General features: G+C 44.0%; 1 protein-coding gene across 2 annotated transcripts in view; it reads left to right on the forward strand.

The window, feature by feature from the left end:
- The window catches only part of Slc9a9 (solute carrier family 9 member A9), a 563,666-nt gene extending 550,787 nt beyond the window's left edge, over positions 1 to 12,879 (forward strand). Inside the window, exons 15-16 of one of the 2 annotated variants that reach the window (XM_063265800.1) lie at positions 9,670 to 9,775; positions 11,275 to 12,872. In XM_063265800.1, the coding sequence (XP_063121870.1) occupies positions 9,670 to 9,775; positions 11,275 to 11,502 (334 nt within the window). In that variant the 3' untranslated portion in view covers positions 11,503 to 12,872. Of the gene's footprint in view, positions 1 to 9,669; positions 9,776 to 11,274 lie in introns of both variants that reach the window. The other variant, NM_001271438.2, reaches the window with a different exon arrangement.
- Positions 12,880 to 14,191: the final 1,312 nt, after the last annotated feature.

Genomic DNA, 14,191 nt, shown 5'->3' on the forward strand with positions numbered 1-14,191 from the left:
TCCGTGGATTGTTAATTCCGTTCATGAAAATAGCATCCTCGTGATCCAACCACTTCTCAATGCTCTACCTCTGACCATCCTTAGGATCAACAGGAGATTGAGGATAACACTTCATAGCCAGATCACAAGAACAAAGAAGCAGCAAGTTCTAAGTGGAGAGACCTTTTCAGAAATAAATGGGTTTGGAACTGCTCGTAGAGCATGCCTCATGCCTACGACCGTCAGCCTCGAACAGACAGCATCAGACAAATGATAGTAATATTAATAAATTCTAAGGGAAAAGCCCTTTGAGCATCGACTAGGAAAGCTTATGATTTACATTTTCATTATGCTTTCAGGAGCAACTTCTCGTGTCAAAAGGAATAGAGTGATATATTTAAGATACTCAGGGAAAGCAAGTCAATGATTTTATTTCCAGAAGAATTGACTTTCAAAATATAATGGGCGCTGACTGTTATCAATATACAAGAACTCAGAGAGTATTGATCCCGTGAGCCTTTCCTGAGGAATCTATTGAATAACAAGCTTCAATCAAAATGACTTGCGAGACATTGACAGAAGATCTGATGGTGAACATTTGACATACAGTACTTCACAGCTAGACTAGGAATGTATTAATAGTCGCACATTCAGGCAATATAAGTCAAGGGCCTCTCTCTATAGTTACTATAGGTTCCCGTAAATGGGAAGCTGGGATATAAAAGAAGTGCTAGTGCAAAAAAATTAGACCATGCGAAAATGAACATTTTGGGTAATTATTATGGTGGCAATAGCAATATTCTATATCTGCTCCATGTGCAATAAGGGAGATAACGAATGAATGATGATGGAAAATTCTAATTATTTCTGTCATCTCCCAAATAATTAGAAACTTGAACTTCAGGTGGAAGTACTTGAAGGAAGGCTTGAGATATGGAACCTGAAATACGGAAGGGAGCTGACAAGAACGGACTGCACAGCTTTGCCCAGCTCCACAGTTAATCGTGTCACATTAGGATCCTAAGTTAGCTATGAGGAGTGTACCTGCCCCGTGGATATGCTACCAACCCACCTGGAGGTGTATATGTATGCATGCATGATGTATGCACGTGTGTACGTATGTATGTGTGTATATATGTGTATGTGTGTGTGTTTATTTATTTAGTTTTACTTAAGTAGAGTGCTCGATGTCAAACGTTGATCTCTATTCCACTATATGTAGCGGTCCTTAATGTCCACAGTCTGGGTTTGAAATACTATTTTTCAATAAAAGATATTTCAGAGAAATCTTTGATTCAAAGTTTGAGCCTGAAAACAATGGTCACATAGATGATAAGAATGATGGCAAAGATACTGAGATTGGAGATGGAGACAGACAGATCTCTATGAGTTCAGGGCCAGTTCTATCACTGTGAATGACAGTCCAGGACACAATAGTAAGCCCTTGATGAAAAAAAAAATATTGGAGTCCTGTCACTAAGACTCAGGAGGCAACTTAAAAAGACTCCTACTGACCCAAGATGGGTCAATTTGAGCATCAACAATAATAACTATAATCAAATAAATTTAAACTTACCACTTTTCAGTGATATTTAACCAAAAGTAATGATTGCCTTTAGAAAGACTGGGGAATGAGTCATTAGCTCAAATGCTGACAATACATGGAACAATTCAGGCTTCATCCTCCATATCAAATGTCCCAGAATACAGCAACAGAATGAGTGGCATGCCTCTGTAAAAATGTTCTACCTAATAAAGTTATTCTAAAGATAGAATTTCAATATTTTGCAATTCCCAATGAGCAAACAGTTCCAAGTATTACCTATCAGTCAGCAGCTGCTAGGACCACACCAAGGGAGATAATCAGATATGAACAGAGCTCGGATCTGGTCCAACTGGAAATATGCAGGAAATGCCAAGGGCAAAGAATATCTGAGTCTTACTTGTTCCAATCAGCGAGATCCGGACTATGGGAAAGTTAGAGGTCAACTGGTCAACAGATAGACTGGAAAAAAACAAAAATGTTGGAGGGGAAAAGCCAGGAATCAAAAGACATAGATCTTTTTATTAGTGGGAAAGACACTTGTGAAGGAAGGCACTATGGGTAATAAAACTTTGATGCAAGCTCAAGGACATGGTTAATATAAAAATCAGGATGTCAGGTTTCTACGGGAGGAGGGAGACACTTTGATGAGGACATATCAGGTTTCTATGGGAGAAGGGAGACTATTTGATGTGGATGAAACATGAGCGAGGGATTTTGCGTAGATGATCAAGTTATGTTTCCAAGCAGACATGTTTTTCCGTTTTATGAAGATTAGCAACTATGTGTTAGATTTATAAGGTTCACCAATTCCCTATTCCTCTCTATAATGAAAATACTTTAAAAATATAATCAAGTGTGCATGCTTGGTAAACACAAGGCCCTGAGTTTGATTCCCATAACTAGGGAGAATAACACTAAATATGATAAAGTTCCTGACATCATGGAGATCAGAGTCTGGAGTAGGAAATCATGTTGTAAACGATTAGTTTTGAGGCAATATGACAAATGCTCTTACACAAATGTGTACACATAGCGGCCAGAGCAATGTGGAGCTAAAACAATTCAGCAGGGCAGATCCAGGAAGGCTCCTGGGAGGAGGAAACACACCACCTGAGCTTCAAGGGATAACCTTCTCCAGACAGACATGTGAGGAGAAGTGCTCAGAGACTAGACTGGAGTGATCTCAGCTCACCCGGCCGTGGCTTTCACTAAGCACCTCTGGGCCCCTCGACATTAATTCTGGAATTTGTAGCTTCCCTTGTAGCTCTGCAATTGTCCAGGGCAGTTTCCTCTAAGAGAAGAAAGGGTACAGTTGTTCACCTAAAGAGCATATTATGTGATTATGTGAATGAATTAATGCTTTTACCTCGCTTTAAAATCAGAATATCACATGTGATCTGAATTTAAAAAAAAAATGTTTTATCCTCAACATTCCTTCCGAGATAAAGGCAGGATCCCACCCAGCCACGGTCTCTGCAAGCACATTTACAGCTAGAATTCCTCCTGCAGCCAGGGAACTGAGGATGGAGAAGTTTCCAGAAACCTCCTCCTACCTGAAGCCCCCACTCCAACTCCACAGAGTGACCCACTTCGGGTTTAACCAACAAAGCACGACAGTAAATATCCGATGATAAAATCTGACATATCCAAAAGGAAGAGGAAGGACACACTTTGTTAGGCTACATTTCCTGAGAACCAAACAAAAAGGGTGTGAGTTGTCTATTGGAATCAAAGAACAATTGGGTGTGTGTGAGTCTGGATGTTCTCTGCTTGCCCTGTTCCTGGATGCTCTGTAAATAGTGCTGTGGGACCCAGGTATTCTAAGGAACCATTGGGCTAAGAGTCAGGTTGGCTAAGGAACTGTCGGGCTAAGAGTCAGGTTGGCTAAGGAACTGTCGGGCTGAGGGTCAGGTATTCTAAGGAACTGTCGGGCTGAGGGTCAGGTATTCTAAGGAACTGTCGGGCTGAGGGTCAGGTATTCTAAGGAACTGTCGGGCTGAGGGTCAGGTTGGCGTCCAGTTCAGCATCCACTTACCCTTCTCACTGATCTGGCAATTCCTTCCTTCCTATCTCTGCTGGCAATCTGGCACTAGGAGCTAAAAGTACCTTGCAGCTAAGAGTGGGCTAGGGAAAGAAAACCTGAGACTTGAAAAGTTGTCTGCTTCCAGGTTCATTGATTTAGCAAAGGGTTTTATCCTCCACCTGTACTAATAAGGAGAACACAAGATAAATGAGAATGATCAGAAATCAGTGGGGAGTAGAGAGTGTCCCAAGGACCCGACCTAGAGACAGGTACTGCCCTCTTTAGGCAACTGGACCCTGGCAAGCGTGTTATTGTTATGGGAAACCCATTTACCAAGCCAGTACATTTCAGACTCCCTGATGCTGTGTTAAGCCAAGACCAACATCAAATATTCATCACCTCAGGCCAAATAGCTGTGCCGTCAGTCAAAACAAAGATTAGAGGCCAATACATAGATGTGGGCTCCTGGCCTAGTAGACTCTTCCTCCACCTACCCTCATCCTAAGCTCTGAAAAGTTATTCTTGTTCCTTTCCTGTCTAAGGTTTGCATCACATGGATGTCAGTTTATATCCTAAAGAGATTCTGCTGTGTTCCAAACTTGCGTGATCCCTGGTCAGCTGTATTGTTTTGTTACAGAATAAAGAGTCCTTAAAAATAAATAAAGCCAGAGATAGTGGCTCACACCCATAATCCCAGTACTTGGGGGGCTGAGCAAGGATGGTTGCCATGAGTTTGAAAGTAACCTGGGCCACAGAGCTTACAAAGGTCTCAAAACCACACTCAAGGGCCAGAGACATGGATAACTTATTCTGCTGTGGCTTTCACAACAAAGACTAGTTGGCTTCAAAAAGACATAAATTTATGTTTTGATTAGTCTGAAAACTGAAATTTCAAGAGTAGATCCCAGCATGGCCAAGTCTTGATAACACCTCTCCTCCTGGTAGACAGAGAGTGCAGGCCTCTTCTGAGGACACCAATCGCAGCACTGGACAACCTCACGACACACACTGACGATGTCACGACAGCCCACTTACCCTTCAATGTTCCATCTCCACTTACCATCGTATTGAAGCATAGGCTTTTATCTAACACAGGAAACTGAGAGAGAAAAAACACAGAAAATCTTGAGTCCATACCAGGGGGCAATGGGGCTTTAAAGGGGGAATCTGAGATGGGTCTTTCTCACCATCTGGGCAAAGTTATTTAAACAAGGCATAAGCACCAACGAACTGGACATCTATTGGCTGTGGCAACTTGAAAACTTAAAATGAATAAAGCTTAATAGTGGACAGTAATCCAAACCTCAACACGCATGTGTCATAGATGAGAGAGGTGTTCCTGTGGCCAGGAACCTCGGTTGTTAGTGCTGATGGGAACTGAATTTTGCTCTAGGCTCTCCAGCCAAAGGAGACCATGAATTTGCTAAAGGCCCTTCCTACTCCATGTGTGTAAAGCCCTTCACTCATCCCTGAACTGCTCATCCCTTTAAAAATGAGAAAAGTCACTGTTTTTCTTCAATAGCTTAACATTTTGTCTCAGGACATCATCAGGTTATGAGGGAAGCAAAGTTAGCCATAGCCAAATGCCCCCATGGGGAATCTCCCTCCCCAAACACACACTGGAGCCCTAATGAGAAAAATAACACATTTTGCAAAATGTGCTGTTGAGGGGTTTTTTTTTTTTGGTAGATCAAAAGATTTTTCTTACTTTTTAATAATTCAGGTAGCCTTGGAGATCCAGCTGCTTCTCAGATATTGCTTAGCAATGAAGAATCAGGAAGTTGCTGCCTGCCTGATTCCACTCAGTCATTCTATAAGCAGGTCCAGTTACTCTGTCTCTGTGACAGGATTGCTGTGAGAAGGGCCCATAGTCTCAGTCAGGTCTGCTAGGTTCCACTGAGCCTTTCCTCACCTGGCATAGCTGGTGTCTTCATTGAGTTAGCAATCATGTATTGAGGACATTATAAAGGTGGGCCAAATACTGTTTACAGATAAAAGAAATATTGGGGTTGGGGATTTGGCTCAGTGGTAGAGCACTTGCCTAGGAAGCACAAGGCCCTGGGTTCGGTCCCCAGCTCCGAAAAAAAAAGAAAAAGAAAAAAAAAAGAAAGAAAGAAATAGCCCTACACAAGGATACTGTCGGCCGGAAACAAGACATTCCATCAATTCCAACAGAATTGTTACTCTGCTTCTGTGGGTGCTTGTCTTTACCTTGTACTAGTTTGGGAAAAAAAAAACATGGTAAAAAACATGTGAGTGAGTGAGTGAGTGAGTGAGTGAGTGAGTGAGTGAGTGATTGAGTGAGTGAACAAGTGAGGGAGGGAGGGAGGGAGAGAGAGGGGAAGGGAATGAGAGAGAGTGAAGTATAAGGTAATGTCTAAACACCTTAGGTTATGACATCATCACCTCCCTGGGATCCCTATGACGTCATCACCTCCCTGGGATCCCTATGACGTCATCACCTCCCTGGGATCCCTATGATGTCATCACCTCCCTGGGATCCCTATGACGTCATCACCTCCCTGGGATCCCTATGATGTCATCACCTCCCTGGGATCCCTGCTGTCTGTAACACAAGCTCACGTGGTCCATTTATGATTTGACCATTCTTAGTCTTCCATCCTCCAGAAAACCTCACGCACTGGCTGTCATCCACCCTTCCCATTCACCTCTGGAATCGTGCAGAACCTACTTCTCGTCCTCACCCCACCCTACCTCTCAATATTCTCCTATGCCAGACGCTCAGCAGAGAGAGTCTACTGAGCGTACCATATGGCCATCACTGAGCAAACCAAGCACATCCTCGGCTTCATGCCACATCTCCATGGCAATGTACAGGACTTTATACTTCCCTTTATGCACAGAGGTCATGATTTTTATAGTTCACACTACTACAGGACAGTCAAAGGCATCACGGGCTTCCCAGGAGTCACACATCAGCAATGGCCGCCCACCCCCCAACCCCCACTCATCACTTCCTGCTAGACCCTGCTTCATAATTTTTAATTAACACAGATGTTCAGGGCATGGGGTCTGCTTGAGCGCCCATGAATCCCAGTGCTACACTAAATGCCTGACTGGTGGCTGTGTTTGCTCTCACTGCTGATCCCCATGCTCACTTAAACAAGGACTGGAACCTCAGCTCAAGAAAACAAATTTTAAAAATCAAGTAGGGGCTGGGGATTTAGCTCAGTGGTAAAGCGCTTACCTAGGAAGCACAAGGCCCTGGGTTCAAGAAAACAAATTTTAAAAATCAAGTAAATAACTCCAGGCCTTGTGGCAAAGGCATCTAATCCCAGATGCATGAGATGCTGAAGCAGGAAATCCACAAGTTCAAGACATGAGCAACTTATTAAGGCTGCCCCATCTCAAAGTAAAGGTTAAATGAGGGCTATAGATAAGCTCAATGGGACAGTGCCTCCCTAGCATGAAGCCTTCCTTAGGCTTCATCCTTAATACCATGAAAAATAGCGTCTGAACTGCAAATCAAAATTCAAGACTTCTACTTAGGTTATTTTAACGAATATCTATTATGAACTCGAAGCTCAGATTAATTCCTAACTGGACCATCAATTGTACAGTAGAGCTGGTGTTTATGTTACATTATCTTTGAAAAATTGGCAGAGCCTATCCAGAAGGAGCTGAATGGCTTCATTCAGGTTGAATGCATGCGCGAGCACACAGACACACAGAGAGACACACATGTACACACACATGCACACATACACTCACACACATTCACACACACACACAAACACATACACAAAAGCATACACATACACAAAAACACACACATACACAAAAACACACACACAAAAACACACGCTTTCTCTCTCTCTCTCTCTCACACACACACACACACACACACACACACGTACACATACCACCAGAAATTTAGCCCTTAATGGTTTGCTCTAATGGTATTATAGATAATTTAAAGAGGTACCTCATCAGAATTCAAAGAATGTTCCTAACACAACTCTAAATTCCTGTTTTATTTAAATAACTGTTTTGTCATTTTTATTTCTCAGCACAGTGTAAAACATGTAGAAGCTCCCTGAGCCCCTCTCATACTCTTAGAGTCTTGGCCATAGTGGTACCCCTAGAACATGGATGGCATGCTACTACTTAGGTCTCTAGAAACTGATTCCTTGCTCTTCATCTGGCCTTTAAAAAGCTTTTCCACAGACTCTCATGGTCCTCTTGTATATGGTAAGCCCTGACAGGACACCAGGTTCTCCACCCTGACCCAGGAGAGGCTACAACTGATCAGCACAAAGGATATTCAAAGTCTGCTTTTAGAGAACGCTGCAGTCATCTGGCAAGCCTAATTCTGCCTTGATAAGTTACCTTCTTACGGACATGATGGGGGTGGTCTCAAAATCGCAGGGTGGGGGCATGGAAAGATGGCTGAGCCACTAAATGCAAGGCTTACAACAAAAATTGCAAAGAGAGCCTTTAGGTTATGTAAAAATCATAATATCTCCAGGCCTTGATCCCTTCATCCATAAAATGAAGGAAATAATGCTCTAATGAAAATTAATAGGATATCATCAAGGGCTTTCAGATTTGTATATATACTTACAAGATGTGACAGCAAAGCCAGTCTCTGAAGGATAATTTCTTCCCCAGCCCTCAGCTGGCTTTACCAGCCACTCATCTTAAAGGAGCCAACCTCCCCGTTTGAACGTAACACTGCAAAGTGGCTTACAATTCTTGTCAGTCACCTTCCTCCCTGCATACCGGGGTCAGTTCACAGGTCTCCCCAGCTACATTGCTGCTTTAATGCCATGTCATTGTTAGTGGCGGGGACCAAAGGTCCGTTCTCTGCTCCCACTTTCAGGGACATCGTGGGAGTGACAGAGGTGTACTCCAGCTGTGGGTGAGTCCTACACTCCTTCCTCGGGTCCTCTCCCACACCCCGGGTGCCTGTGGGCAGCTGGAGACCTCTACAAGCCAACCAGTGTCCACTGCTCCCCTTCTTCTCCTTGTCCCTTTTATTATTGCTTTTCAGTAGGTGGACAGAGTAAAATACTCTCCAGCAAAGGAAATCATATGAACTTAAGTCACTTCAATGCATGGTGGGATGATCTCACTGCTTTCTTTCGGTAAATAATAATGGTGATGGTGGTGATGGTGATGGTGATGATGATGATGATGGTGGTGGTGGTGGTGATGATGATGATGATGATGGCACACGAGGCCGCTTCTACGGATCCCATTACTGCTAAGCTGGAGGGAAACACAATGGCTCCCAGTGAACCAGTTTTCCTTTTAACTGGTTAGGGTGCTTTGGGATAAAAAGACGAGAAAGACTGGTGCTAGACAATAGAATAAACCTGGCAGCAGCTTATGTGCATAGTTTTGTATAAAAGTGCACTGACGTATGATGTATACATTGAGTATATTGAATGCTGAAAATGAAGAATCTTGGAACACAATTTATGTTGACTACCCAGTTCTGAAATGCCTGAGCATTTTAGGAAATACCTCTTGCTTCTTTGTGGAAAAGAGTGGTCTCTGTCTCTCTCTCTCTTTCTCTCTCTCTCTCTCTCTCTCTCTCTCTCTCTCTCTCTCTCTTTCTCTCTCTCTCTCTCTCAATCTCCTCCCTCTCTCTCTCCTTTCCTCCGGCCCTTTCTCCCTCCCTCTCTTCCTCTCTTTTTCCTTCCCTCCGTCCCTATCCCATGCCGTGTGTGTGTGTGTGTGTGTGTGTGTGTGTGTGTGTGTGTGTGTGTGTGTAGGTGCACTCACATACATTTTTAAACACAGGTCTTACACTATTGTTCTAAGTAGCTCTTCAGAATGAATGCTGTAAACAGACTGGCCGTGGGGCCAGGCCTGGAGGGAGCAGAGGGATGCTTGCGTCTCTTTCTGACACTGTGTGTGGAGCCCCTTTACCATCCTTGCATGATTAAAGGTTGTCTGGAGGGCTACAACAGTGTATAGAGCAAAGATTACAAACAGCAATTTTTGCAGGCCAAATTGCTTCCTAAATGAGGGAGCAGAAGATTTAAAGGTGAACATAACTGTCTGTTTGAGCAGCATGCAAAGGGTTTCTGCTGGGTTCTCACACAGAACTCTGACTTCCTCCTGGCGAGTATTCCTTAACAGGCCCTCCCAGATACCTGAAACCCATCTTAACACATTCCGGCCCTCCACTGACCACCACGTTGCCGGCATGGTGTGGCCCAGTCTCCAGGCTGCTCACCAGTCCTCAGGCCTATGGGGTGAGTGAATGATCACGTGGGCGAGCCTGGTAAATACTGATGAACCAGGGAGCTCAGGGCTCTTACTCCCTGGCTGGAGGAGGAGGCGGTTTTTAAATTTACTGTACCGAGAAGTGTTCCTTCTTCTCTGCTCCGATGTTGCTGAGCTTGGCTTATTCTTCTTTGTAAAAAAGGCATTTTTTTTTATTGTTGCCAATATCTTTAACCATAAAATGAACTTGGAAAATGTAAAAGTGATGTGTTCTCACAAACTGCTGTGTTTTGAAGTTTTGGATATTAGGTCTGTGTTTTATAGCTCAGGGGAGTAGAATAAGAAAAATACTGAGAAGCAATTAGAGTCATTACCAGCAGATCAGAGTGTCAGGCAACTGGAGGAGAGCGAAGTGTGCGAGCTGACAGTGGCCTCAGGAGCCGTCAGCTAGCACTCCCTTGCAGAAGGAGACTCTTCTCAGATAGGCTCAGCAGCAGCTGGGGGCTTCCTGGAGGAACGTGACAAAAATAACCCTCACAGGGCAGATCTGATTTAAAAAGGTCTCAGATGCTCCTAGAGTAAGCTAAAGGTGGGAACCCTGTCCTAAGGTAACCCAGGCAACGCTCACTGTGCAGTGACTTGCTGTCATCCTCTCTAATCAGTAGAAGGAAGGCTGAGATGTCATTCTCTCCAGGGGAACCTCTGGATGGGGTGACCATTACTGGCCTGGTCTATACATTTCTGATGTTATTCAGTCTACCAGAGTCAATGCCAGTCACATCTCGTCTTATGACACTTGTCTCAAGAAATGTGCTGAAAACCCATTTATAGTAAAACAGAACATATTCAACTCTGAGGGTTTTCAAAACCAGCATGAAACTTCTCTACAGGATTTGGCTAAGTCTTGGCTATGGTCAAGTAGGTGCCAGTGAAGAGAATCCACCCAATCCCATTCTTTCTCCCTCAGCCCAAGGAGATGGGTCATGGGACTCAGCTGACCTTGGGCTGGGAGAGTCTTTGAGGCTGTGTAGAAGGCCAAGTTTTCATTGCTGACTTGGCAAATGCTGTGCCACGTGCAAGCACAGATGGGACAGTGCATAATAAAATTTGCCATTAAATCAAAGAGAAGGGAGTCTCCAGTCCTAGGGAGATGCCCAGTTAGTAAAGTATTTGCCATTCAACCATGAAGGCCTGCATTTGGTAACTCAGCCCCCTGGCATGTACCTGTAATACCAATTCTGAAGAAATAGAGACAGGTGGCTCTCTAGAGCTCACTAGCCGGCTAACCTAACCAAATGGTGAGCCCCAGGTTTAGTGAAAGAATCTAGCTCCAAAAGGAAAGAGGGATACAAGAGAGAGGAAGTAGAAAACCATTCAAAACTGCTGTGGTCAACCTCTGGCCTCCACCTGCGTGTATTATGTCTGTGTGCCGCACACACAAAACATTCCATTTTCCTACATTGTGAGGATGCTACTGTTTGCTGCCTTCATCATGAAGTGACCTGTCTCTCTATCTGTCTTAAAGCAGGAACAACTGAAAGAGGATGATGTGGAATGTATCGTCAACCAAGATGAACTCGCCATGAATTACCAGGAGCAGAGCCCCACTTCCAGCAGTCCTGCCACAAAGCTAGCTCTGGACCAGAAGTCTTCAGGCCTGACTTTAGGGAAGGAAAACATCTACGAGGGAGACCTCGGCCTCGGAGGCTATGAACTCAAACTGGAGCAGACTCGGGGTCAACCCCAGATGGACTAATTGGTACAAGTGCAAACATAACCACATGTAATGCAAGACCACTGAGGAATGCCCACAGCCAAGGAGGTGGTGCAGAAAGAGACAGAAAGAGTATTAAGAACATAAATTGGACAGAATCAAACCTTATCACATGTATCCTCCCGTGCCTTCAGAAATGAGAATTCATTATCTTCCCTCTGTATTATGCAACCTCATTTAATTATCTGACAGCCATTTTTACTGCTGGATTGGGGGCCAGGGGAGTCAGGTCTAGCTGCCATTGGGATGAACCATATGTGCTGTGTCTGCAGGGGGCTCCTTCTGTTCCTCAGACAGCTCTCCAGGCCCTTCATGTGGATTTTGGATTCTATTCCATTAATTATAGAACAGTAATAACATGAAGAAGAAGAAAAAAAATCTCCTGAGCATAAATGATGTCTTATCCCTTGACTTGACTCCACTTGTACCAACCATAGGGCTAAATGCAGAGCCCAGTGAGTGTTCAGTACCCACTACTGATGGCCTCAGAGAATTCACATCTGTCGGGGGCCCTGTTGTCCTTGCTGGCACTCTCTCCATACGGTTCTTCCCACTACTCCAAGGAGGTGCTTGCCTCCAGGTATGTGTATGTTAAGTGCAGGCTCTTGCCAGCTTAAGGAGACTCATTCCAGGGAAAGCTGGTCTCTTTCCCACATTCTGTGTTTTACTCAAACAGTGAGCCTCTCTTCCTTGTGTGCACTGGGACAACAGTGCACAGGTTCCCTCTGCATGCTGGGAAGTCATGCATGACCCTCCCACATGGGGGGTTGGGGGGGTTGTGCAGGAGCCCTCACCTTTCCAATTCCAATATGTGTGACTGTTCTGCAACAGAGGGGCAAAAAGAATGGGGCTAATGACATGTAGGCCACCCTTAGGCACCAAGGACAAGCACCAGTCAGGATCCACGCCCCTTTCCAGAGTGGCTCACCTGCTGCATTGAAGAGACCAACCCAATAGCTTTTAATTTAGCTGCATGACTTGTGCCTTTGAAGCCATAAGATACCTCAAGCCTAGCTTCTCCTGAAATGCAGATGCTCTGTTAGGCTCCAAAGAGCAGGCTTCAGACTTGGGAGCCCAAGACATGATAGACTTGCTTTAGAGGGAGATGGAGAATGATTTCTTTCTCAGGCCCAAAGCCTAAAACTAATGCATGCTGCACTGAGCACTTCTTAGGCCTTAGACCTGTGGTATCAGGTACCCTGCCTGTGTGTCTGTTTTCTCGCTTCCAAATAGTAGAAACTGGGAGAAACTTTTATATTCAACTGAGTAAAATCTTGTCATTTCAGGTAAATAGGGCAAGTAGAAAAGTTTTCTTATTTGACATCATGCTAATAAAATTTTGTTATGGAGTATGATTGCAGTGGCTCTAGCTTCTTTTCAATGCATCCCCTCTGACCAGGCTAACTAGAGAGCTCTACACTCACGTCCTTAGAGATCTGGGTGCAGCAGGTGTGAAATGCTACCATAAGGGGATGCCTGGGTCCTCAGACTCATGAACAGCCAAAGGGGCCTGGAGTAACAAGCCATTGAAAGAATAAAGAAATCAGGGAGGATGTCTCAGCAAGGGAAACTGAGTCAAGCAAAAGGGCACAACCTCCTTCCCTGCCTCCTTTCATTTTTGGAGAAGTGCTACAAAAATGGAGGAGACACTAAAGGATTGGAAGAACGCCACAACGTAAAGGTTCATCTTATTTCTGCCCACACCAGGTAGAAGGAAGAGATGTTTGCTTTGTGTGTTTTTTCTAAAGTCATAACAGAAAAAGAAAAGAGGCTTCAAAAGAAAGTCAAATGGTCACGCGAAAAGAACAAGAAGAAGGAAGAGGAATTTGGTCTACCAGATGAAACAAAGTAATGAAGTAATGTCTATGGAGGGACAAGGGCTGACCTATCAGAGCCAACACCGAATCAAAAAGAATGAGTTAGAATAAAATTAGCCTCTGCCTCCCAGATGGCTTCTTGCTAAGAGACACACTCTTTCCAACCTACTGTCAGGAATTACTCCTGACAAGGACAGTGGGGATACCAGGCTGATCTCTGGAGTAGGATCCGGATCATAGGCCCCTCCAATATATGAAACAGTGTTCCCATCTTGCTGTGTGACTACCAGCCTTTCTCCCTCTGAATCAGTCCGAGACTAGGGCCCAGTTAGCAATTCATAAAGCCAAGCCCTGTTATGCTGTTGCTGATAATGAATTATGATCTTAAGCAGTGCCCGTGCTTTGATTAGCGGCCTCATGACTGTGAAATTCAAACCTATCATTTACTGCCAGTTTCTAATGAATAATAAAGGCACAAGTACTTTATTCAAGCTACTAATATTCTTATTCATTATTAGAGCTTTAAACAGGGTTCTCATTAATTAGATGACTGGGTCTTCCTTGAACTTTTTAACATGGGTACATCACACACACAGAAGTTGACTCAATCTCAGGGCCCCATCCAGAGCCTCTTTGGTGCTTTCCATAATACTTGAGTATGTCTGAGCAAGTCTGAAACCCAGTAGCAAGTGCATTTTCATTGTGAAACCTCTCACAATTTCTTAGAGAGCAATCTAACAGTATAAATCAAAGCTGAAGTTTTAAGTTCTCTAATGTCATGTGCAGAGTTATTTCTTTTTACAGGACAAAGCAGAATAAAGGAAAAATTTCAATGTAGCCACATTTTGGAAGAG

Source organism: Rattus norvegicus, chromosome 8, assembly GCF_036323735.1.
Source record: "Rattus norvegicus strain BN/NHsdMcwi chromosome 8, GRCr8, whole genome shotgun sequence".
Taxonomy (NCBI): Eukaryota; Metazoa; Chordata; class Mammalia; order Rodentia; family Muridae; genus Rattus; species Rattus norvegicus.